The sequence below is a fragment of the Microcaecilia unicolor genome, chromosome 4 (assembly GCF_901765095.1).
Source record: "Microcaecilia unicolor chromosome 4, aMicUni1.1, whole genome shotgun sequence".
Classification (NCBI taxonomy): domain Eukaryota; kingdom Metazoa; phylum Chordata; class Amphibia; order Gymnophiona; family Siphonopidae; genus Microcaecilia; species Microcaecilia unicolor.
Window position 1 is genome coordinate 68,582,440 of NC_044034.1, and position 26,819 is coordinate 68,609,258.

The 26,819-nt window shown below is 45.5% G+C and overlaps 1 protein-coding gene across 1 annotated transcript in view; it reads left to right on the top strand.

The window, feature by feature from the left end:
- The window catches only part of NUP58 (nucleoporin 58), a 220,622-nt gene that overhangs the window by 67,948 nt on the left and 125,855 nt on the right, over positions 1-26,819 (top strand). The window contains exons 4-7 of the mRNA XM_030200320.1: positions 3,047-3,181; positions 12,776-12,895; positions 18,789-18,813; positions 21,433-21,498. Coding sequence (XP_030056180.1) covers positions 3,047-3,181; positions 12,776-12,895; positions 18,789-18,813; positions 21,433-21,498 — 346 coding nt within the window. The remainder of the gene's footprint in view (positions 1-3,046; positions 3,182-12,775; positions 12,896-18,788; positions 18,814-21,432; positions 21,499-26,819) is intronic.

Here is a 26,819-nt window from a genome sequence, read left to right on the forward strand (position 1 = left end):
TCCGTAAGAGTTCATCTTAGTGCAGTTAGTGCTTTCCATTACTGTGTGGGAGGGTAAGCTTATCTGTGGACAGCCTTTAGTTCGTTTCATGAGAGGTTTGCTTTTGTCAAAGCCCCCTGTCAAACCTCCTCTGGTGTCTTGGGATTTCAACTTCGTCCTCACCCAGCTGATAAAGCCTCCTTTTGAGCCACTGGATTCCTGCCATCTGAAGTACTTGACCTGGAAGGTCATTTTCTTGGTGGCTGTTACTTCAGCTCGTAGAGTCAGGGAGCTGCAAGCCTTGGTAGCCTATGCTCCCTATACTGAATTTCATCATAACAGAGTAATCCTCCGTATGCACCCTAAGTTCCTGCCGAAGGTGGTGTCGGAGTTCCATCTGAATCAAGTCAATTTTCTTGCCAACATTTTTCCCCGTTCTCATACCCGCCCTGCTGAACGTCAGTTGCATACCTTGGACTGCAAGAGAGAATTGGCCTTCTATGTGGAGCGGACGAGCCCCTTCAGACAGTCCGCCCAAATGTTTGTTTCTTTTGATCCCAACAGAAGGGGAGTCGCTATTGGGAAACGCATTATTTCCAATTGGCTAGCAGATTGCATTACCTTCACTTACGCCCAAACTGGGCTAACTCTTGAGGGTCATGTCACGGCTCATAGTGTTCAAGCCATGGCAGCGTCAGTGGCCCACTTGAAGTCAGCCACTATAGAAGAGATTTGCAAGGCTGCGACGTGGTCATCAGTCCACCCATCACATCTCATTACTGCCTTCAGCAGGATTCCTGATGTGACAGTCGGTTTGGGCAGTTGGTGCTGCAGAATCTGTTTGGGGTTTAGAATCCAACTCCACGCCCCTAGACCCATTTTTAATCTGTTCCACGCTGCACTCTGTTAGTTGTTTCTTCGTAGGACAATCTTTGTTATGTCCTTGCCGTTGCGAGGCCCAGTTGACCTTTCTTTGTTGTTTTGAGTGAGCCTGGGTGCTAGGGATACCCCATCAGTGACAAACAAGCAGCCTGCTTGTCCTCGGAGAAAGTGAAGATACTTACATGTAGCAGGTATTCTCCGAGGACAGCAGGCTGATTGTTCTCACCAACCCGCCCACCTCCCCTTTGGAGTTGTTGTTGTTTATTTGCTTTTTGATATAACTGAGACAGGAATGGATGAGCGTGGGAAGATGGCTGCGCATGCACAGTGCTTCTGTCCCGTGCTCCGGAAGCTGTCACAAAGTTTGTTGATTTTTGCTGGAAAAGTCTCCATTCCTGTGCCCCCGTGGACGCCGACCCATCAGTGAGAACAATCAGCCTGCTCTCCTCGGGGAATACCTGCTACAGGTAAGTATCTTCGTTCTTTTGTAAAACACTCACATAAATGTGAAGGTGAAGCAACATGGGAGCGTGGGTCCTCTCAGTGGGCTTAGGAAAGACCCACCCTTAATATTCACTACTTTGGTACTTCCCAAGTGTCTGGACTGGTCTAGAAAGATGCTAAGGATGGAGACATTAGATCTTGTCTGCTAATTATTTTCCTTTAGATCTTTGAGACTGGTCTTGGACCCACTCTTGGTCAGTTCTATGTCAGTGAAGATTTAGTCAAGTTTCTAGTGGAGGCAGTTGTGTGGGAATGAACTCTTTCAGGAGTGTATCTGTCATTCAATAAGTGTTTATTCTTCACCTGTTGCCTAGAGTGGGCAAAAAAAAAACCCAGTCACACATAGCAATGAAGCAATTCATGGGCTAGAAGGTTTTGTCTTCATCTGGCTTTGGTGCAAAAACAGACTAGACTGAGAGTGCAAAGATCAATTATAAGACAGTCTTTCTCATCCTCCATCTACTGGTGGAAGTGCATAACCCAAGTGTCTTGACTGTTCTGGAGAATCTAAAGGAAAGAAAACTAGCAGGTAAGATCTTATTTCTCTTTTATTATTGGTTTATATTCATAAGCTAAGTTATTAGCATGGAATGTTTTGTTCCTCTGCTTTAAGGGCCGGGGATTTGGATTATAGTAGAATTTTGATTTTCTAAAATAAATTCTACTACTGTGGAGAGAGTGCAGAAGGAAGATGTTGTCGCCTCCCCCCCCCCCCCCCCCCCCCCCCCCAAAAAAAAAAAAAAGGTCCGACTTAAGGTACCTTATTTTCATGCATATAATACTACACACGTTAAAGTGTTTTTACATAATTTGTTGCCTTCACTGAACTATATCCGTGAGTTCCGTATGCCAGTTTATTTTTACAAGTTCCATACATTACTCAAAGAGGGGAAGCAGTTGTGTTAATACAATTTTATTTCTATCATGGGCCTGAAATAAAGGAAACAGATGAACACATTGGACAGAATTGCAACTTCAGCCACTGCTCCAAAGTCTAGGCCTAGCTATAACAATATAACAAAATATTATTGAGAAATGTTAATTATAACCAACTTTTAGTCTGCTTCATAGCTTAACTAGATTTAATGGTAGGTTTAGTTTAACTCAAAATGTTATTGGTCCTCAGTTACTTAGTAATAAATAACATCCTTAATCATCCTCATCACCAGGGGATTCCTCAGACCCTTCAAAGTCAGTTTTATTTTCACTCATTAAAATATTAATGTGCTGCCTGCAGATGTTCTTCTGTAATGGCTGTCAGCATCAACATCATTGGTGTCATCATTGTCACTGTCTTCTTCAAACTGCTGTTGACCTGATATTCTCTTGCTCAAAACCATTTCGAATTGTCTCTGGCTTTATTTTGTTCTATTCTGTGACCTCTCATTTACATACTTTGACATATGTGGCCTGTCGCAGGCTGGCGTGAAAGTATGCGTTTCCTTTTGCATCCATTCTTCCCATTTAGACCGTACAAACATCTTAAATGGGTAGTTCACGACTGTATTCTAGCATAGGCGTATTATATGCATGTGGTTCCTACATAGGTATGTCATTTCTGTGCATTAAGCGTGTGTGTGGGGGGTGTTATATGCGTGAAAATACAGTATATGTGTATTATCCTAGTGTTTTATAACCTGGCTTAGTTTCCCCTGCTTCCTTCATCACATGTATTTTTCAGGGTCCACTGGCTTCACATTAAACTTGGGCGGTAGACCAACCACAACGACAGCTGCATCAACTGGTTTTTCTCTTGGAGGACCTCTGACTAGCTTAGGAAGCACTCCGTTCCAGAATGCGAGTGCTTCAACCACAGGTATGAGAGCCTATTTAAATTTATTTAATTTAGTCTTGTGTACCATGTGCTACAAAGTTGATTTCTTTTTTTTAAATTACTTTTTTTCCACTTTAAAATATTTTTATTTTGCATAACTCTGTAACATTTGCTCACATTTGCCCACACAAGGGCTCATAAATACTTAACTACTACGCTACTACATCTAAAATCCAACTCATCAATATCCACTACAACAAATAACAAGATCATCATAAAAACAACCACCACTGCCCAACTAAATCTTGTACTCCTAAGATACAACATCCCCCTCCCCTTCACTCTCACCATCTCCAGCCCCAACTCCGCTTAAGAGCACCCCATGGTTCTTTAGGGCACTCTCTCCCCCTCCCTCCCCCCTCCTTTAAGGCTCCATTAACCTAAATACTTGTCAATCGCTGTTGTAAGCGAGCCCATCTTTCCTTATGTCGCCATGTCCCCTCCCTACGGTAAGCCGTTAATTTCTCCATTTGTATTAACTGACCCAATTTACATTTCCAATCACTCAATGTCGGGGGATCTACACACCAAGGATGATCCAATCAACTTTACTAATGCTTTCATAACATCTTGCCAAAAAGGTACCACCCCGGAGCATGTACACCACATATGTATAAAGGAACCCCTCTGTGAACCACACCTCCAACATAGATCCGATGCACCGGAGTACATCCTCTTCAATCTCTCAGGTGTGCAATACCATCGGGGTAAGACTTTATATGCATTTTCCTGCAACCAGAACACATACCGAAGCTTTCTGCACCTCCCCACAAATAACTTTCCACTCCTGGTCAGAAAAGCGGTAACTTAAATCCTCCTCCCAAGCCCCCTGAAAACCAAATGGCCTAGGGTCATATCCCCTCAAAAATGTATATATCTTTGATATTGGTCTGGGAACCTTCTTTAACAAAAGCCACAGATTTTCCAAACTCTCCCTTTCCTGTGGATTCCCCCCCCAACCCACTGTCCCCCACAAAATGTTGAATTTGTATATAAGGAAAACTGTCTCCCCTTGATAAACTATACATAGAATACAATGTATCAAAACTCTTCACCCTCCTCCCCTACAGCACTGCCCGGAAAATCACAATGCCCGCTTCCTCCCACTGCACAAAACTAGCATTTTCTCTCCCTGCCCCAAACCTTGGCTCCCATCTCAAAGGCGCCCCCATTTCCTCCTCACTCCTCCCCACACTTCAATGAAATGCCTCACATATGGGTTCTGTGTGCCTGCCAAGCACCCTCCCACTCGTATAAACTGTGCCACCAGACCCTGCATTTGCTTAAATATCTGTTTTGGAACCACCACTGGTAGCGCCTGAAACAAAACTAACAAACTAGGCAGCACGTTCATTTTCACCACTGCCATACGCCCCAACCACGAAAGCCACAGTCCCTTCCACCGTGACGTTTCCCCCCGAATTTGGTCTATTATCTTTCCATAATTGAGACTATATACCCTACCCAAGTCCCTAGGAATCTGAATCCCCAAGTACCGAATATGATTCTTGGCCCACTTAAACGCAAACAATGCTCTCAATCTACTTTTTCCCCTTGCTGCAAAGAAATCCCCAATAGTTCACTCTTATCCATATTAACTCTTAGGCCAGCATATCATTCAAATTCTGCAAAAATCCCCAACACCACAGGTATTGTCCGCACAGGATCCACCACATAAAGTAACACATCATCCGCAAATATCGCGATTCGATGTTCCAACCCCCCAACCCTTATTCCCTGAAAATCTAGGTGCTGCCATATCAATACCGCCAGTGGCTCCATGTACAGGGCAAAAAGGAGTGGCGACAAGGGGCATCCCTGCCTGGTCCCTCTACCTATTGGGAAGGAGGAAGTATATCCCCCATTAATGTTAAGATGTGCCTTTCGGAGCTGTGTACAAAGCTGCCAACCAAGCCCCAAAATTATCCCCCAAGCCCATGCGACCCATCACAGCCCGCAAAGCCCCCCCAGCTCACCCGGTCAAAAGCCTTCTTTGCGTATATAGCCAACAAAGCTGTAGTAGCCCGGGATCTTTGTGCTTCACATATCAAATGAAGAGTACACCTAATGTTATCCCCTACCTGTCTCTCTGGGATAAAACCCGATTGGTCAATGTGAACCAACTTTGGCAGCACCCTAGCAAGCCTATTAGCCAGGACCTTAGCCACTATCTTTGCATCCACATTCAGAAGTGAAATAGGTCTATAGGCACCACAAACCACCGGATCTTTCCCAGGCTTAGGCAAAACCGTTATCCGAGCCTCAGACATAGATACTGGGAACCTACTACCCTCCAAAGCACCATTTCCCACTCGCAACAAGAGGTCTCCCACCTCCCTTACAAAGCATTTATAAAACCTCACCGAATATCCAACTAAATCAGGCGCCTTACCATTAGGGAGTCGTTTTATTACCCCTTGAACTTGCCCTAATCTAATGGGCTCCCCAAGCTGGGCTCTTTCAGATTCATCTAAGCATGGCAAAGGAATCTGATCCAAAAACTGAGCCATATCTACCATCTGTGGTTCTCCAGACACACTGTAAAGTTTTTGATAATATTCCACAAAACAATTTCCTGTATAATGTATAATGCCAACCTCCACTCTCATCCTTCAACTTCTGAATAAGGGAACGCCCTCTCCGCGTCCGCAGATAACGGGCCAACATAGCACTTGATTTGTTCGCAAATTCAAAATATTGTTGCTTGAGCTTAGTTCTCATAAATCCACCTCTTACATCTGTAATTATGCTAGTTCCCCTCTCACATGTTTTAGGTCTGCCCATACCTGCGGTGTAGGGTTCCTTTTGTGCGTCTGTTCTAAATGCAATAACCTCTTTTGTAAGGTCAACAAAATCTGGCTTTTTTCCCTTTTCATACATGCCCCCCACTTAATCAAAGTACCCCTCACCACTACTTTCAGTGCATCCCATAACACCCCATCCGTTACTTCCCCATTAAACTGTCTGAATTCCTGAATAGTACGTTGAATATCTTCCAGCACTTGCTCATCCCCAAGCAGTGATTCATTGAGTCTCCAGACTCCTTGTCTTCTGCATTGTCTCAGTCCAAGTAATTTAATCCACATTGGTGCATGATCAGAAACGCAAATGGTCTCTATCTCAGCAGCCCCCAGCAGATGCCATCCATTACGATGCACCCATAGCCCATCTATCTGGGAATGCGTCTGAGCTGCATGTGAGTAAAAGGTGTAATCCCACTGTACCCCATGCATCAACCTCCAACAATCCTCCAACTCCTTCGAAAATTGTAGCAGTGCCTTCCTCCCAGGACCACTCTGCTGGTCTCCTCCTGTCGAATGATCTAACCTTGCATCCGGGTCAATATTAAAATCCCCTCCTACCACAACTTGCCCTCTCACAAATCCCGAGATTTCTTCTTTTAGTGTTTGAAAAAATTCCCTTTTCCTTGTCATCAAGCAGATGAAGCCATTACGTATGGGTTATGTCCATCAACCAGCAGGGGAGATAGAGAGCACTCAAACTTTCACAGTGCCCTCTTGGCCAGCTAGCTCCACTGCCTCTTCAGTATTCTCTATCTCCCCTAGCAGGGTGGCTGCAGCTTGTTCGAGCTCCAGAAAAATCTGCCGGGAGGTGGTTCCTGGCTTGCCAGTTGTTAACCGGGGTGTTGGAGGCTATAGCAGCTTCACTTTAAAGGCACATAGGTTAGCCCTTTCCTTGCCTTACCCATACCTCTGTGGATGTGGACATATTGCCTTGCTTTCCCTGTCCTTACCCACCAACAGTGGATGCAGGCATATAGGTTCGCCCTTTCCCTGCCTTTCCCACTCATCTGAGCCTCCGGAGTCTTCAATACCTCTGCTTTCCTCACAGCTTTAAAAAAAAAAAAAAAAGTCGCGTCGCATTTTTAAACGCAGAGACGCTGGAACAGAGGTTTTTGACCTGATTTTCAGCAGGATCGTAATTGTACACTAGATCCTTTGAGGTAAGAGTGTTTTCCAACTCCTCCGGGGTGGGCCCGTGATCGGGGCGATTTTGGCGCGAAACCGCCATCTTGGATTTTACCGCCGTTTTTCGGCGATGGCTGCGGACAATGTTAAGCGCTGTTCCACTTGTGGCAAGCGCAAATCAGCAGCAGGGCTCTGTAAATCGTGCTGTACTGGCGTAGGAGCCGGCCCGAGCATGGCGAGCGATGTTTCTTCCCGCTCTGAGCTGGCAGCGGGCGCCATTTTGCTTACACCACATGGCGCGGCCTCCGTGGACACGGAGAGACCTGAGCCGGGTGGGGCACCTCGAGATGAGGTTATTTCAGGAGTGGCTAGCACCGGACAGGATTTGGGTGCCCAGGGTGAGATTTTCTCCCCGGATTTTGTGCTTTTGCTGCATAAAGCATACATGATGAAAAGAGCCCTTCCTCAAGGGTCGCCTGAGGCTCCTCTGATTGCCCCCCCCCCCCCCCCCCCCCCGATGGATTCTGGCCTGGGACTGCCAAGTGAGGCTTTTTTCCCGGATGCTTGGCCTAAAGATAAGCGCAGAAGGGTTAATTGCCCTTCAGATTGTGGTGCACCTTCCCCCCCCCCCCCCGTGGTCGGGGTGTGAGGATTCGGAGAACTCTGACAGACGTTCTTGGTCTGAGGAACCAGAGTCAGGTGCGGATTTACCACAGGATCTGGATGATCCCTCCGCGGTGAGGATTTTCCACCGTGATGAGCTGCCAGCGCTTATTTCAGATACCCTGCAGGCCCTCTCGATTGAAGATCCTGACAGTGGCATGGCCTCCTCGGGTAATCCCAGGATGGCTAGTACCAAGAAAGCTGCTCGGGCCTTCCCTTTGCATGACTCCATCCTAGAGCTTGTTTCGGCTCAGTGGGCTGACCCCGAGGGAGCTTTGAGAGTTTCCAGGGCTATGGGGCAGTTATACCCTCTGCGTGAGGGACATATGGCTCGTTTTCAAATGCCTACAGTGGATGCCCTAGTCACTGCGGTGACAAAGAGAACTACCCTCCCTGTTGAAGGAGGTGTTGCCCTGAAGGATGTTCAAGACCGTAGGCTGGAAACAGCATTGAAACGGTCCTTTGAAATTGCAGGTCTCACTGTTCGGGCGTCTGCATGCAGCTGTTATGCTGTTAGAGCCTGCCTAGCTTGGCTGCAACAGGCAGTGGCTCAGCCCGGAGATGGAGCGGAGCTCTTCTTGGATGTGGCTCCGCGGATGGAGGTGGCCTTGTCCTTTCTGGCTGATGCCCTTTATGACCTTGTCGGAGCTTCGGCTAAACAAATGGCAGTAGCAGTGGCGGCTCGCCGTCGTCTGTGGCTACGACACTGGGCAGCGGACATGGCCTCTAAGCAAAGGTTGGTGAAGTTGCCTTTTCAAGGACTTCTATTTGGTGAGGAGTTGGAGAAAATTGTGAAAGGCCTGGGTGATCCAAAACCCCAGCGCTTGCCCGAAGATAGGCAGAGGCCTTCCTCTAAGGGCCAGGCGGTCCACTCCTCGTACAGACCTCGCTTCCGTGAAGCTAGAAGGTACTGCCCGGGGCGTTCTGCTGGGTTCACTTCACGTGCCCGTGGTCAGCAGAGGAATTCCTTTCGCTCGGACAAGCGTTCCGCAGCCGGTGGCTCAAGACCAGGAGTTCAGGGGCGACCCTCTCAATGATGGTGCGCCAGCCCTCTCCTCGATGCCTGTCATCGGAGGACGGCTTTCCCTCTTTGTCGAGGAATGGGCCAAGATTTCCTCAGATCAGTGGGTTCTGGACCTGATCAGAGATGGATACAGAATAGAATTCAACGCCCCAGTAAGAGACGTGTTTGTGGAGTCCCGATGCGGTTCTGCCGTCAAACGGGCGGCGGTGGAGGAGACTTTACAAGGTCTGATTCAGTTAGGGGCAGTGACCCCGGTGCCTCCCGCCGAGCAAGGCTGCGGCCAATACTCCATCTACTTTGTGGTGCCGCGAAAAGGTGGGTCCTTTCGCCCTATTCTGGACTTAAAAGAAGTGAACAAGTCCCTGAGAGTGCGGCATTTCCACATGGAATCCCTGCGCTCCGTCATTGCGGCGGTACAGCCAGGAGAGTTTCTCACGTCTCTAGACCTGAAAGAAGCTTACTTACACATACCGATTTGGCCCCCACACCAGATGTTTCTGAGGTTTGCGGTGTTGGGAAAACATTTCCAGTTCAGGGCCTTGCCTTTTGGCCTCGCCACAGCTCCCCGAACCTTTTAGAAGGTACTGGTGGTAGTAGCTGCTTTTCTCAGGCGAGAAGGTATCAGGGTTCACCCGTACCTAGACGACTGGCTCATCAGAGCAGACTCTGCAACAGAGAGCTTACAAGCTACAGCCAGAGTGGTCTCAGTACTGCAATCTCTAGGCTGGGTCGTCAATATGGCCAAAAGTCACCTGTCCCCTTCACAATCTCTAGAGTTTTTGGGGGCCAGGTTCGACACAGTCTCGGGCTATGTGTTTCTACCCGAGCTAAGGCGGTGCAAGCTTCAGAATCAGGTCCGTCTGCTCCTGAGGATGCCCTGCCCGCGAGCTTGGGACATTGTCCAGCTGCTGGGATCGATGACAGCCACGATGGAAGTGTTACCCTGGGTGAGAGCGCACCTGAGACCTCTACAGTATTCCCTACTCCGGAGATGGTCTCCTATTTCTCAGGATTACCAATGCAGACTTACTTGGCTCCCTGCGGCCCGACTCAGCATGGAGTGGTGGCTCTCGGACAGCATGCTGCGGCGAGGAATGCCGCTGACGCTCCCCGTTTGGTGCCTAGTGGTAACAGATGCCAGCCTGAAGGGCTGGGGCGCACACTGCAAGGGGAAGCATGCCCAGGGTCTATGGCCACCCGAGGAGTCGGAGTGGTCCATCAACCGCCTAGAGTTGAAAGCGGTGTTTCAGGCGCTTCTGGCCTTTCAAGTGACCCTGGAAGGATTGGCTGTCAGAGTGATGTTGGACAACACGACAACGGCGGCCTATATAAATCGACAAGGCGGAACAAGGTGCAGAGCACTAGCCGCGCAGGCCGAACTGATTTGCCACTGGGCCGAGCTGCATCTTCAGTGTCTGTCGGCAGCTCATATTGCAGGTCAGAGCAATGTGCAGGCCGATTATCTGAGCAGGCATCAGATCGATCCAGCAGAATGGAATCTGGCAGACGAAGTATTCCTGCAGATCTGTGCCAAATGGGGCAAGCCCGTGATGGATCTAATGGCGACAAGTGCCAATACCAAAGTCCCGTGCTTCTTCAGCAGACGGAGAGATCCTCGCTCGGCGGGGTTGGATGCCTTGGCTCAACCCTAGCCTCCGGGTCTACTTTATGTGTTTCCCCCATGGCCCTTGATAGGGCGCCTGCTCTTGCGGATTCGGCTGCACCCAGGAGAAGTGGTCCTCATCGCCCCGGATTGGCCAAGGAGACCTTGGTATGCAGACCTCCGACAGATGCTCCTGGAGGCTCCTCTGCCGTTACCTCTGGTACCGAACCTGTTGACTCAGGGACCAGTAGCCATGGAGGACGCCGGCCGCTTTGGTCTTACGGCATAGCTATTGAGAGGGCGCAATTGAGGGATAAAGGTTATTCCAATAAAGTTATTTCCACTCTCCTGCAAGCCCGCAAGCGGTCTACTTCCGTGGCTTATGCCAGGATTTGGTGCCTGTTTGAGTCTTGGTGTGCTTCCAGAGCCATTGTTCCAATGCGGGCTCCTGTCTCGCCGATTCTGGACTTTTTGCAGGAAGGTGTACAAAAAGGCTTGGCCTATAATTCCCTGCGGGTGCAGGTGGCAGCGTTGGCCTCCCTTCGTGGTAAGGTGGAAGGTGTGTCTTTGGCTGCTCACCCAGATATGGCACGGTTTCTTAGAGGGGTGCTTTGGCTCCGACCTCCAGTGCGAGCACCCTGTCCAGCTTGGAACCTGGGGCTAGTTTTGAAAACCCTGCAGGCATCTCCTTTTGAGCCGCTTCGGCGAGCATCGGAGAAAGACCTTGACACTGAAGGCCGTTTTTCTGGTGGCCATTACCTCGGCGAGACGGGTGTCAGAGCTCCAGGCGCTGTCCTGTAGAGACCCATTTCTGCAATTTTCAGAGTCTGGAGTCACGGTTCGGACCGTGCCTTCCTTTATGCCTAAGGTGGTTTCAGCCTTTCACTTAAACCAGCCTATTTTCTTGCTCTCTTTTTCAGAGGAAGAGTTTCCAGAATCTTTTGGGCAGCTGCACCTTTTGGATGTGCGCAGGACTCTGCTGCAGTATCTGCGAGTTACTCTTTCAGGACTTCTGATCATCTGTTTGTTTTGCTATCCGGTTCTCGCAGAGGGTCTCCAGCGTCTAAAGCCACTATTGCCCGCTGGCTCAAATAAACTATCTTTTCAGCTTATCTGCTGGCCGGCAGGGTTCCGCCTGTAGCCTTTAAGGCACATTCTACTAGAGCAATTTCTTCCTCTTGGGCTGAAACTGGAGCACTCTCTCTTCAAGAGATATGCAGTGCAGCAACATGGGCTTCTAAGCTCTCCTTTGCCCGACATTACAGGCTGGATGTGGCTGCCAGGAGGGATGCGCGTTTTGGTGCACAAGTGCTAGCGCGTGGTGTGGCTTGTTCCCACCCTATCTAGGGATTGCTTTGTTACATCCCATACGTAATGGCTTCATCTGCTTGATGACAAGGAAGGGAAAATTAGGTTCTTACCTTGGTAATTTTCTTTCCTTTAGTCATAGCAGATGAAGCCATGAGCCCTCCCTGTATGATTGTCTGTATGCTGTGAATCTGTTTCAGGTTCTGTTCTAATTTCCTGAAGTTCCTTCCTTGGGAGAAAGTTGGAAAACAATCTTCAGGATTCATGTTCAGTTTAAATTTAGGAGGATGTGTTCATTCCCTCCAGCATGTTTTTTTTGGAGAATGTGTTGATTCTCTCCAGGAGGCGCGTGTGTTCCCCTCCAGTTCTATAAATAGGAGGATGAGTTCATTCCCTCCAGTGTGTTGGGAGGATGTGTGATTCCCTCCAGGAGGCGCGTGTGTTCCCCTCCACTTATACAATAAGGAGGATGAGTTTATTCCCCCCAGGAGGATGTGCATTCCCTCCTTTATGAGTTCATGCCCTTGTGATGGGCCATCGTTCGCTGTGAGGAAAGCTCTTGTGATTCCCATTGCGGTTTGCCATACTGCTTTGGAAGCTTCAAATACTGAAGAGGCAGTGGAGCTAGCTGGCCAAGAGGGCCCTGTGAAAGTTTGAGTGCTCTCTATCTCCCCTGCTGGTTGATGGACATAACCCATACGTAATGGCTTCATCTGCTATGACTAAAGGAAAGAAAATTACCAAGGTAAGAACCTAATTTTCCCATTAGAATCCTGATCCCTAAATAATATTACTCTGTTAGAGATAATGGCGGGAAGAGGCGGGAGATAAAGTCAAGTTGTCTTGTGTGATGGGGGGAGGGGTGAAGGAGGGGGGGAAATAAGGGAATAATTTGAAGACAGCAAAAGGTTATATAACACAACAAAGTTAGATTCTTGGATTTCACTACACTGCGACAAAATTGTATTGAAGTACTTTATTTTTCTGTACTGTTTTCAATAAAAAAAACGTTGAAATATAAAATGTAATCTACATTTCTGTATTTTTAGGTCTTGGACAAAACACTTTAGGTTTGGGTTTGACATTGGGAGCACCTGCCGCTGCATCAACCACCTCAGTCAGTGAAGGACTTGGTGGTATAGATTTTAGTAGCTCTTCAGATAAAAAGAGTAAGTATTAACAGCTTTTGTTTAACTTTTGGGAAATTTGTTAGCTATATTTCCCAGCCTGATTCTGGAAGCTTATGTAACAGGTCTGTTTTTCAGGATATCTACTGTGAACATGCCTGAAATATTTGTATGCTGATGTGCCGATGATCAGAAGCCCCGCGCTGTTCCAAACAGCACTCTAAAAATAGCGTTGGAACAGCGTGGGGCTATAACACCCCTATGATCAGAGCTAATAGCGTGCAAATTTAGGCATGTTATTAGCTCTGATCATAAGGGTAAAGTGTGGGAGGATTGTGCCTGAGCATGTAAAGATCATGTAAGTTTTGCTTTGATTCTAACCTCTTTCTGTGTAGGAATCCTGGGTGTTTATCCCTCAGATTTTTGAATTCTGTCACTGTTTATTCCTACCACCTCCACTAGGAGGGCATTCCAGGCATCCACAACCCTATCCATGAAGAAGTATTTTCTGATGTTACTCAAGTCTGCCATCCAGCAACCTCAGTTCATGCCCTCTGTTTCTACCACTTCTCAGTCTCTGAAAAAGATTTGCATATTAATACCTTTCTGTATGTCTCTCTCTCCTGTCTCTCATTTTCTCTAGGGTATACATATTCAGATCTTCAGGTCTCTTCTCGTGTGTCTTTTTGGCACAAACCCTATGCCATTTTTGTCACCTTCCTCTGAAACGCTTCAAATCTTATGTCCTTAGCAAGATAATGGCCTTCAAAACTGAAAACACTTGGCTGTTGATAGTTGAAATCCAGAATACTGCACTGTACCTGGATCAATACAAGCATGAGGAGTCATTCTGTAGATACTTTAGTTGTATCGTCTTGTAGATAACTTTGGTTGTATATAGATGAGTTAAATGGATAACTGAATATTTGATAAGACAATATGGCAGAGGGGAGGAAAGGCAATTGAATGGCTTGCTATATGTCTTTAAGATGGAGATCTCAGTCTCTTGAGTACAGCATGTTTCCTATAAGGATCTCTAGAGATACCTAATCGGATCAAAAATTATATCTGGAGCAGTGGGATCTCAATGAGACTGGAGGGAATAGGTCACATGCAGCATTCGATCTATCAGTGTAAAAATTGCATGACCTTGTGCTTTTGCTCTGAGCAGCACAACTTGCAGGAACTTATTGTAAATAAGCTTACAAGCTGTGGGAAGAAAAGTGAACATCCTTAAAACCAAACCAGTTGGGTAAGGTTCTTAGGATTTTGTGAGTAATTTTATGTATATTAATTTGATGTAAAATTGTGGCTCATAAGCACATTTGAAACTGCTGAATGAGTTGGGTAATTTTTGTAAAGTGTAGAAAATGAATTGAACAGTTCTAGTATTTTTTTCTCTGCTAAATATTTGTTAGGACTGTCTTTTACACAATAGTGCATTGTATTTTAAATACAAATATTTAACATATCAAATGTTACCACCCACCGGGGGATGTGCCCTTGGCCACCTGAGGATCTTCGCAAGTACTGTACAGGCCTCACTTCAACCAACACATGCTTCTGTTAAAATAACTTCCCACCCACCAGCTGGATTCCCTCTTGCCCTTGGCAAGTTTCTAGCCCACGAGTTGTTCCCCAAGATTTGTGAGATGTAGGCTTTACCACAGTCTGAAGTAAGTTCTCAAAAATTATTCAGAAGTGCTGGAATTCATGTACTTAGTATGGGGACGGTATGAGGCTGAGGTGCCCTCACCAAATACAACTAACAGTACTGAATTGGCCCTCTTCCTATTATAGTCAGTATTTATCACATTTATATCCTGCATTATCTGTTCAGTATCTCCTCCTCCACCAACTACATGGGCAAACTACTCTTTTGCTGGGTTGCAGTTACCTGCACAGAACTAATTAAACCAAATCCAAATACATAAAACTGGTTATTTCGGTATTTGTTGTACTGCCCTTCATAATGAGAACATCAGAGTGGTTTACAGTTACTAAAAATGAAGCAATAAAATCATATCACACTTTCAGCATGCACATTTCAGGTTTACCACAAGGAATCACAGACAAAAGTATCACATGAACAGGCTGGAGGCAAAAGCTATTTAAGGCCATAGTTAGAAAAGACTTCCACAGGTGGGACAAGGTAGGAGAAGATAGGAATTAGGAGAAAAATGAATATGCCCTTTAGGATTCAAGCCTCACCAAATGCCTTGGCATATACAAAGGTTTTTAACACCTGTTTGAATTTAGTGTACAGTGTTTCTGTATGAAGCTATGCAGGGAGAGAATTCCAAAGAAGAGGAGCCAGTGCAAAAAAGCAATTAATGTAAAATGATTTAAAACTGCAAGTGGGAACAAGAAAATTTAGTTTCATACCCATGCTAGTACTTTTAACAACTGATTTCAGAGTTAAAACTTTGTGGCTTTTCTTCAGTGATACATAGAGCTCGCGTTAGCCATCTATCCTCTGTCCAGGCTGTCTGAAGTTGAGCTGAATGGCAAATGCAAGTTACTTTTACATTTTCCTGTTGAGTTTGCTCTTAGTAGCATTTCATTGTTTGTATTCAGCTGAAACTAATATACTGTCACTTCTGTCTCTAAACAAACTACATTTTTCTTGATTTGTTGCAGTTTTCCAGAGCTTGCTATGTCTTTGATTAAGTGGAACCAGCGTTTTAGCCATCATGCTGTGACTTTCTTCAGGGTATGCTGTGAGGTCTGCACTTTGTTTTTACATAGTGGGTTTTCAAACCTTACAGGTTTGGGTTTGAGATGCGTGCTTTCCTTAGGAATGCAGGCATTCTCAGCAGAAAATTGAGGTGGGAAAGTCCGTTGGTCACAAATTTGAATTTTGCAGACCTCACAGCATACCCTGAGGAAAGCCACAGCACGGTGGCTGAAACACTGGTTCCAGTTACTCAGCTACAGTAAATGCAGACAGCTGTAACAGTTATGATCCCAGTTGCAGAAGCCTAAGAGAACATACAACTTAGCTACCAGAGAAGTCACTGCCTTAAAATAGCACGAGTTAACCCTATTCAGATCTGACAGCCAGTCCTAAATGAAGTTAAGTTACCTACCTGAGATGGCCATGTTTATAAAGTTATTTGTACAACCTCAGGCTACATCTCCTATTTTCCAGTTTAAAGAAATAGGGCTAGTAGCAGTAATTTTAGTAGGTCAGGCCTGCTTATTTGCGACACAGCTGACTACACTTATAGGAATCTGGCTCACGTTTGCTTCCAGATTTACAGCAGGGGAATAACTTGTCTTTTCCTCAAAAAGGTTAAAGCACATCTATAAGGAAAAGGCTTTCTTACAAACAAGGAATAATATTAAACGCAAGAACACGTTTTTGCCACAGTGTATCTTAAATAAGATTTGATAATTGACTCCCATCCCTTTTGTTTGAATGTCATGCTGTGTAACATCTGTCAGATAGCCTTCGCTAATGGGTTACATAAGTACATAAGTAGTGCCATACTGGGAAAGACCAAAGGTCCATCTAGCCCAGCATCCTGTCACCGACAGTGGCCAATCCAGGTCAAGGGCACCTGGCACGCTCCCCAAACGTAAAAACATTCCAGACAAGTTATACCTAAAAATGCGGAATTTTTCCAAGTCCATTTAATAGCGGTCTATGGACTTGTCCTTTAGGAATCTATCTAACCCCTTTTTAAACTCCGTCAAGCTAACCGCCTGTACCACGTTCTCCGGCAACGAATTCCAGAGTCTAATTACACATTGGGTGAAGAAAAATTTTCTCCGATTCGTTTTAAATTTACCACACTGTAGCTTCAACTCATGCCCTCTAGTCCTAGTATTTTTGGATAGCGTGAACAGTCGCTTCACATCCACCCGATCCATTCCAATCATTAGTTTATACACTTCTATCATATCTCCCCTCAGCCGTCTCTTCTCCAAGCTGAAAAGCCCTAGCCTTCTCAGCCTCTCTTCATAGGAAAGTTGTCCCATCCCCACTATCATTTTCGTCGCCCTTCGCTGTACCTTTTCCAATTCTACTATATCTTTTTTGAGATACGGAGACCAGTACTGAACACAATACTCCAGGTGCGGTCGCACCATGGAGCGATACAACGGCATTATAACATCCGCACACCTGGACTCCATACCCTTCCTAATAACACCCAACATTCTATTCGCTTTCCTAGCCGCAGCAGCACACTGAGCAGAAGGTTTCAGCGTATCATCGACGACGACACCCAGATCCCTTTCTTGATCCGTAACTCCTAACGCGGAACCTTGCAAGACGTAGCTATAATTCGGGTTCCTCTTACCCACATGCATCACTTTGCACTTGTCAACATTGAACTTCATCTGCCACTTGCACGCCCAATTCTCCCAGTCTCGCAAGGTCCTCCTGTAATCGTTCACATTCCTCCTGCGACTTGACGACCCTGAATAATTTTGTGTCATCGGCGAATTTAATTACCTCACTAGTTATTCCCATCTCTAGGTCATTTATAAATACATTAAAAAGCAACGGACCCAGCACAGACCCCTGCGGGACCCCACTAACTACCCTCCTCCACTGAGAATACTGGCCACGCAATCCTACTCTCTGCTTCCTATCTTTCAACCAGTTCTTAATCCATAATAATACCCTACCTCCGATTCCATGACTCTGCAATTTCTTCAGGAGTCTTTCGTGCGGCACTTTGTCAAACGCCTTCTGAAAATCCAGATATACAATATCAACCAGCTCCCCATTGTCCACATGTTTGCTTACCCCCTCAAAAAAATGCATTAGATTGGTGAGGCAAGACTTCCCTTCACTAAATCCGTGCTGACTTTGTCTCATCAGTCCATGTTTTTGTATATGCTCTGCAATTTTATTCTTAATAATAGCCTCCACCATCTTGCCCGGCACCGACGTCAGACTCACCGGTCTATAATTTCCCGGATCTCCTCTGGAACCCTTCTTAAAAATCGGAGTAACATTGGCTACCCTCCAGTCTTCCGGTACTACACTCGATTTTAGGGACAGATTGCATATTCTAACAGTAGCTCCGCAAGTTCATTTTTTAGTTCTATTAATACTCTGGGATGAATACCATCAGGTCCCGGTGATTTACTACTCTTCAGCTTGCTGAACTGACCCATTACATCCTCCAAGGTTACAGAGAATTTGTTTAGTTTCTCCGACTCCCCGGCTTCAAATATTCTTTCCGGCACCGGTGTCCCCCCCAAATCCTCCTCGGTGAAGACCGAAGCAAAGAATTCATTTAATTTCTCCGCTACGGCTTTGTCCTCCTTGATCGCCCCTTTAACACCATTTTCGTCCAGCGGCCCAACCGACTCTTTGGCCGGTTTCCTGCTTTTAATGTATCTAAAAAAATTTTTACTATGTATTTTTGCTTCCAACGCTAATTTCTTCTCAAAGTCCTTTTTTGCCCTCCTTATCTCCGCTTTGCATTTGGCTTGGCATTCCTTATGATCTATCCTGTTACTTTCAGTTGGTTCTCTTCTCCACTTTCTGAAGGATTGTTTTTTGGCTCTAATGATTTCCTTTATCTTACTGTTTAGCCATCCCTGTGATTTGACTACCTCTGTATCGTGCTATCACATGTAAGAGCCAGGTGAACATTTTTAACTGATAACACCATGGGGTTGAATTAGAAAGAGGAGAATGAAAGCACTTCTTGGTTCATTATTAGCACCAACTACTGGGGATATAATTTGAGTGGTTAGTAAAATATTTTGCTGACAAACAGGAATGTAGGGAATAGAAAGAGAGAGAAAGGGACCATAGAAAAGTGGAAGAAATACCTGAATGAGAGCATGTTCATTCTTGTGTGTCAAAAATTCTTAACTTACCTCTTGATATTGTGTGTTCAGGTTGCTGTCCTTTAAAAATGTATAATAAAACTTAATTTAATGTGAAATACATTTATCTGTTTTCCAGGTGATAAAACAGGAATAAGACCAGAGTAAGTCTGTATTAGTCTTGTTTCTTTCACTTTTTTATGTAATTTGATCATATGGTTTAATGTTTTGTTCAAGATTATACCTTGCCTGAATCACATTCTAAGGATGTTCCGTCCCAAAGTGTTTTCAGATGGTATGTTCAGTGTATAAAGTAGAACAATCTAAGCATCATATAGCTTTGCAAGTGAAAAAAGGCAGCATAAAATATTTGCTTTTCTTTAGTGCTTCTGAAAGGATAGATAGAGAAGGGGCAATATGAGACAATTACCTGGCCATATTGCTTAGAAAACTAAATAGTTAGCTAGGTAAATTCTCAGAACTGAAAATTACCTTCCATTCAGGTTTCATAAATACTACTAGAATTCTCAGAACTGAAAATTGCCCTCCATTCAGGTTTCATAGCATAAATACTTCTAGGTGCAGGGAAAAGGGATGGAGCAAGGGGAGACAAAGTATGTAGTACAGTATGTTCAGGTTTCTTCCTATTGTAGGAACACAGAGACGTGTCTTTATGCTGTACAACAGTATGTACAAAAAAAAAGCACAGAGGGGTAACAAAATAGCACCCCAAAAAGAAAAGGCTAGAACAATACAATAGAATACCAACAAATAGTTTTTGATTACATCAAGTAGGACTCTTTATTTTGTGTTCACTTCATATTGATAAACATGTTAGTGTGGGCTTCATTTAAAGCATGCTTGTTCGGGGGGGGGGGGGGGGGGTTGCTGGTGAAGTGACGTTACCATCGGAGGAGGCTGCTTGAGCCTGTAGCTCTTCTGACTCCAATTGGTTGGCTATCTTAAGCATCAGGCACAGCGGATGATTAAATCCTACACCAAAAATTATCTCTGGTATCTACTGAAATGGCTACTATGACTTGCAAGATGAAGGGGCTAGATTTGAGTAAATTCTTCTATGTGTCAACGGTGCAGGCCCTGCGTGTGGAGATGCCCAGCATGGTTGAGGGCCTTCTGGAAGGGAGGGATGCCTCATTTTCTCCCTTAATATTAGGTATTACACCTTTGGTGAGAGAGTAACTGGTGCATTTGGGAGGAGGGGAGGGTCTTGAGATTGAAGTGGGGGAGGAGCTCTGGAACAGAGGTTTTATAGGGATCTTCTGTGGGAAAGTGTAATTTCAAATAAAGAGCTAGGGCTGTCTACTATGCTATCTAGTGTATTTTCCCCTCTTTTAATATTAAATGGGCGACATTAAGGTTGTAACTATTGATGCTAATTTTGTAAATTCTCCTTACAAAAATAAATGTTTAAAGAATTATCGCTAATTTCTGCCTCAGTATGCTATCTGCAAGATACTCATTTGATGAGATGACATACGGCGCTTTTATATAAGTAAGGCTGCACATTAATTGTGGTTAACATGGTAATCAGTCAGATTTAAACATTTAATCACGATTAATAATTGCGTGCTGCCTGGCATCACTGGCTTCCTCCCTTCCCGTGGCCTTACCGATGATAGGAGTCTGTCTCCTTTGGTGCACGGGGGCACTGCAGCATTCGGTCCTCGACAATGATAGGGGGAGTTCCAGTTATTGCTGCGAGGGTCTCAGAGCAATAAGGACCACCTGGCTGAACTGCCTGGTTTTTTTTGTTTTTTTTGAGTGCATCGGCACTTCTCCACTCAGCCCCATATGGTCAGACCTACAGTGCACCTCCACTGCTTCAGCAGTTGGTCTTCCAATTTTCCCGATGCCGCTTCTCTCTGGGAACATCTGTGCCTTGAGCTGGGCTCCGGGCTGGCTTTGTTGTTCGGGCATCTGTGTCGAAGGTGCTTGTGCCTGCCATGCTCCATTGGCCATGCATGGTCCTCGGTCTGTGGTGTGGCCTCTGATACCGGTTTTGCATGCACCACTGGTGTCAACTGCCACCCCCATTGGTTGATGGCGACACAAGCAGTTATGTAGGATTTGGAGCTGGAGCCCAATTCTCAATGCCCCTCCCGGGGCCTTGCTTCCTACTTCTCTGTTGAGTCATACTCTCTCAGCATGTGGGAGATGATTTTTGGGGCTCACAGAATTAGGGGTTTTGCTGGGAGTTAGAGGGAGAGAGAGAACAGGGGAGGTTTGGAGCTCGAGGGAAAGGTAGGAGAGTGTTTCAGGCCTTATGATTTTTGGGGGGGAGGGGGATTTGTGCAAAAACTCTACAAATAATGCAAAATGTTTGCAGAAATTTGAAATATTGCATGTAGAATTTTCATATATTTTGTGTAGAACTCCAGGAAGTGTTTGAAATCTTGATTCCTAGCAAGGAATCATTTGTCAAAGTGCACTTCTAAGATTTTTCATGTGACTATGAAGGCAAGTACCTGAAGATCTTTTTCATATACAAAAACTGGTCGTCTATTTTTTATCTTTCTTGAGTCTGGATATAAAAACAATCTGATTTCAGAAGACGATAATATCACTTGATGGAAAATGAGCAGGGTTTTGCAGTGTTATTCAGGACTGCTTTTGTTTGACTTCTCTAGATGTACTAGTTCACTTGCACACTACTTTGTCTTTCAAAGGTCAGTCAGTATGCCCACGTATCCTTTGCATATGTTTCAAGTGTTTTCTACATATGATGTTTCACACTGAAATCTTACAATTTTATTTTTATATAGAGAGAGTAAAGCACTCAAGGATGAAAATCTACCTCCAGTAATCTGCCAAGATGTAGAACATTTCCAGTAAGCTTGATAGTTATTTATTTTTTGGTTGGGGTGGGATGGAGTCCTAAAACATTTCTTGTGTGAATTCATTCTGTGGCTTCTCTCTTCCCCCCCCCCCCCCCCCACCCCCACCCCCAATTTTACTAATACAAATATTCAATTTCAGGAAGATACATGTTTTGTTTTTTAAAATAAAATACTCTTATTGGGACACAGGAGGACTACAGCAGGTTCTTCAAGCTAGGAAAGGGATGGATAAGTGTCCTATTTATTCAGCAGGCAGGGCATCATAGACAACTGAACAGTTGTTGGTAAAGGCTTTACCTGCTTTGGAAGGAAGCAGCAGATTGCTCTGTAAAGGGGAGGAAGTGATACAAAAGGACAACTGACTATTCTCCGAGGACAAGCATGCTTCCAATTATCACAAGTGGGTAGACGATCCGTGTGGCCCGGGATTCGGCATGTTAGCCATTATAGAAAAAAGATTTGAGAGCCTTCTGGGGCACGAGCCACGTCCGATCGCGCATGTGCGGAGCGCCTTCCCACCCGCAGCACACCCACTTCACCTGTTTCTTTCCACAGGAGGAAGCAGCTGCTCTTTTTATTGCTCCTCACACACCCGGGAAGAGCCTATACTGCGTTCAACGCCTTTTTTTCTCTTCAGTTTTTCTTGTTTTATTTAGTTATTTAAAAATAAATTCTCTTATTTTTCCTTAGTTATATTTTGGCCCGCATTTGTTTTCTTTATTTTTTTGTCACAGGCCCCATTTAGGCCTGCACGGATGGGTCTCTCCTTTTCTTGTGCCTCTTTTCCAGTTTTCAGTCACAATTGTGACTTTTGTTTTTGCTGCAGCCATTTTCCCTTCCATGTCATCGACAAGCGGTTGAACCCGTTCCACCAGGGGAAGAAGGTCAGGGATTCTATTCTAGGTACTTCTTTGTACAGAAAACGACAGAGGGAATGCATCCCATCCTAGGTCCGAGGGCCCTGAACAAATTCCTAGTCTGAGAAAAGTTCAGGATGGTTTCCCTAGGCACCCTTCTTTCTATGATTCAGAAGAATGATTGGCTTTGCTTTCTGGACTTAAAGGATACATACACTCATATCCCGATAATTCCAGCTCACAGGAAGTATTCTTCAATTTCAGCTGAGAACACATCACTTTCAGTACCGTGTATTGCCCTTTGGCCTCACATCAGCTCCCAGGGTTTTCACAAAGTGTCTAGCGGTAGTTGCAGCGGCACTACCAAGCTGGGAGTGCATGTGTTCCCTTACCTTGACGATTGGCTGGTGAAGAGGACCTCGGAGGACAGTGCTCAGGAGTCAATACGAGTGACTACTGAGGTGCTGGAACTACTAGGATTTGTAATAAACTACCCCAAGTCCCATCTCCATCCAGTTCAACAATTGAAGTTTATAGGAGCCCTGCTTGATGCGAAGAATGTCTGAGCCTTCCTCCCAGAAGCACGTGTGGACAACCTTCTCTCCCTTGCATCCAAAGTTCGGACAGCAGCAGGTCATAGCTCGGCAGATGTTGAGATTGTTGGGCCACTTGGCTTCCACAGTATATATTACACCCATAGCATGTCTTCACATGAGATCTGCTCAATGGACCCTGGTTTTTCAGTGGTATCAAGCCACAGGAAGTCTGGAGGATGTCATCTGCGTGTCCCCGAAGCTTGTGTGTGCTCTTCAGTGGTGCACAATTCGACCCAATCTGACTTTGGGACTACCATTTCAAATTCCTCAGCCACAAAAAATGCTGACGGGTGCATCTCTCCTGGGGTGGGGAGCTCATGTAGACGGGCTTCATACTCAAGGAGCTTGGTCCTTCCAAGAAACGAATCTTCAATCTCCAGGAGCTTTGAGCGATCTGGAACACTGTAAGGGGTTTCAGAGATTGGCTGTCCAATCAAATTATTCTAATTCAAACAGACAATCAGGTTGTGATGTATTACACCAATAAGCAGGGGGGCACCGGATCTCACACTCTGTGTCAGGAAGCCATCCAGATGTGGCTCTGGGCTCACCGTCATGGTTTGTTTCTCCAGGCCACTTATCTGGCTGACAGACTGAGCAGGATAATGCAATCTCACAAGTGGTCTTTGAACATGGGCGTAGCCCGCAATATCTTCTGAGTGTGGGGCACCCCCCCCCCCCCCCCCCCCCCAGTGGATCTTTTTGCCACTCAACTGAACCACAAGGTCCCTCTGTTCTGTTCCAGGCTTCAGGCCCATGACAGACTAGCGTCAGATGCCTTTCTCCTTCATTGGGGGACAGACCTTCTGTATGCATATCCTCCGAAACCTCTAGTGGGAAGACTTTGTTGAAACTCAAGCAACACCGCGGAACCATGATTCTGATCACGCCGTACTGGCTGCAGCAGATACAGTTCCCTCTTCTTTTGGAATTGTCCTCCGAAAAAAACTGTGGGGATTGGAGTGTTTCCGACCCTCACCACACAGAACAAGGGATCGCGTCTACATCCCAACCTCCTGTCTCTGGCTCTCATGGCCTTGATGTTGAGATCCTAGAATTCACTTCTTTCAGTCTTTGGGAGGTTGTCTCTTGAGTCTTGCTTGCTCCCAGGAAAGATTCCACTAAGGTGTGTTATTCTTTTAAATGGAGGAGGTTTGCCATAGATCCCCTTTTTTTGTCCTACACAGGCCCTGCTTGAATACCTTCCACACTTATAAGAGTCTGGTCTTAAGACCAACTCCATAAGGGTTCACCTTAGTGCAATTAGTGTGTGTAGAAGGTAGGCCTATCTATGGACAGCTTTTAGTTTGCTTTATGAGAGAGTTTCTTTTGTCAAAGCCCCCTGTCAAACCTCCACCAGAGTCATGGGATCTCAACGTTGTTCTCATCCGGCTAATGAAAGCTCCTTTTGAGTCACTGAATTCCTGCCATCTGAAGTACTTGACCTGGAAGGTCATTTTCTTGATGGCTGCTACTTCAGCTCGTAGGGTCAGTGAGCTTCAAGCCTCAGTAGTGGATGCACCTTATACTAAGTTTCATCACAACAAAGTAGTCCTCCGCATGCACCCCAAGTTCCTGCCGAAGGTGATGTCTAGTTCCATCTGATCCAGTCTATTGTCTTGCCATCATTCTTTCCCTGACCTCATGCCCACCCTGGCGAAAGCATCTTGCACACCTTGGACTGCAAGAGAGCATTGGCCTTTTACATGGAGCGGATGAAGCCCTTCAGACAGTCCGCCCAGTTGTTTGTTTGTTTTGATCCCAACAGGAGGGGAGTCGCCATTGGTAAACACACCATTTCCAGTTGGCTAGCAGATTGCATTTCCTTCGCTTATGCCCAAGGTGGGCTGACTTTAGAGGGTCATGTCAAGGCTCATAATTTTAGAGCCATGGCTGCGGTAGTGGCCCACTTAGTCTGCCTCCATTGAAGAGATTTGCAAGAGTGTGACATGGTCTTCAGTCCACACATTCACATCTCACTACTGCCTTGAGCAGGATACCCGACATGACAGTCTGTTTGGGCAGTCAGTGTAAGAATTGAAAACCTGCTTGTCCTTGGATAAAGCGAAGATACTTACCTGTAGCAGGTATTCTCCGAGAACAGCAGGCTTCACATTCTCACAAATCAGCCCACCTCCCCTTGGAGTTGTTTCTTCGTAATTTGTTTTTTTTTTTTTTATATTTAAACGTTTTTTATTGAAATTGCAAGAACATAAACGGTGCCATACAAGGTTCTGCATTTAACATTCATCAATCCTCAAACTAATTATACAATCATTAGTCAATAAACATGTATCATTTTTGCTTTTTTAAATACAACCTGTTTATTATTACTCTCATCAGATTAAACTTATCCAACCCCCACCCTCCCCCCAACCCCCCTCTTCTTCCCCCCTCCCTCCCCCAGACCTGGAGATCTATTCAGTATAATCCATGGAATTATCCTTCATTTAAGAGTAAACTACGACCTCTATGGCTTAGACTTCGCAAATAAGGACCCCAAACAGCCAAGAACGTGACTCTCTTGTTCTTTGAGAGCCGAGATTCTCTAGCCTCCCAAGAAGCCATCTGGTGCAATTGGTTTCTCCAGTGCCAATATGCTGGAGGATCTTTAATTGTCCAGTACTGTAATATACATTTCCTGGCCAGTAAACTCATCTTTCTAAGCAATATTGTTTCAAATTTATTCAGCCCTCTAAAGGACCCCGGGATATCTAAAAGCAATTGTTCAACTGTCCCTGAAATCCGAAGCCCCAATCGCTCCTCCCAAAAGCCTCGGACCTGTGTCCAAAACCTTTTCAATACAGGGCAGCTCCAAAACATATGTAGCATTGTGCCAGGATCCTTTCCACATTTAAGACACTCTGGGCTCCGATTCTCTCCCATATGAGCTAGTTGTATAGTAGTCACATATCCCCTATGAATACAGCGGTAGGCACATTCTCTTAAGCGAGCATCAGATACTAACAAAGGTATTCTTGCTATCGATTTAGTGATATTCCATGATACTATTTCAACCCCCAGTTCTTTTCCCCATGCACTCTTCAATTTGCTATAATCCCTGGGGGGTCGCCATCCTGATATTATTTTATGGAGCAATGATATCGTAAGTTCGCCCTCACCCAAAGAGTGAAAGAAATCATGTACCTTATCCCCCAGCCGGGCTCTCAAAGGGTCTCCCGGGAGAGAGGCAATGTAGTGTTGCACCTGTCTTATAGCAAATCTGTTACCCCAGGAGTTGCCTACTTTCCCCAGTATTTCTTCTACTGTAAGGGGCTGCCCATCTCCATCCGCCAGGTGTGCCAGACTAAAAATCCCCTTCTTTGCCCATTCTACAAAATGTCGGCTTGACAGGCCTGGTAAGAATTCACAATTCCCACATATTGTTAATAGATCTGTTATTGCAGGATCCCCCCCTAGATGTCGTATGAGCACTCTCCACACCTCTCTAAGCGGCCGCAACAGCACATTTTTACGTATTCCTTCCGGCAGATCACATGCTTTGTGGTGTAAGAGCGAAAATAGTTGATAAGGTTCCCAGAGTGCCGCCTCCAACACAGTAGGGGTGTATCGCTGTGTTTCCAAGCACCAGTCTCCTAAGTAACGCAATTGGCATGCCTGATTGTATAGTTCTAAATCCGGCATACCCACCCCTCCCCGACTCCAGTTACCCACTAAAGCCGAGAAGCGAATCCGTGGTTTTTTGCCCCTCCAGCAAAACTTTGATGCTAATTTATAAAAATTTTGTAAGTCCTTTCGTCGAAACCACACCGGAATGGTTTGCATCACGTAAAGCCACCTAGGAAATAACACCATTTTAATCAAGTGCACTCTACCTAGCATTGATAACGGTAAATCC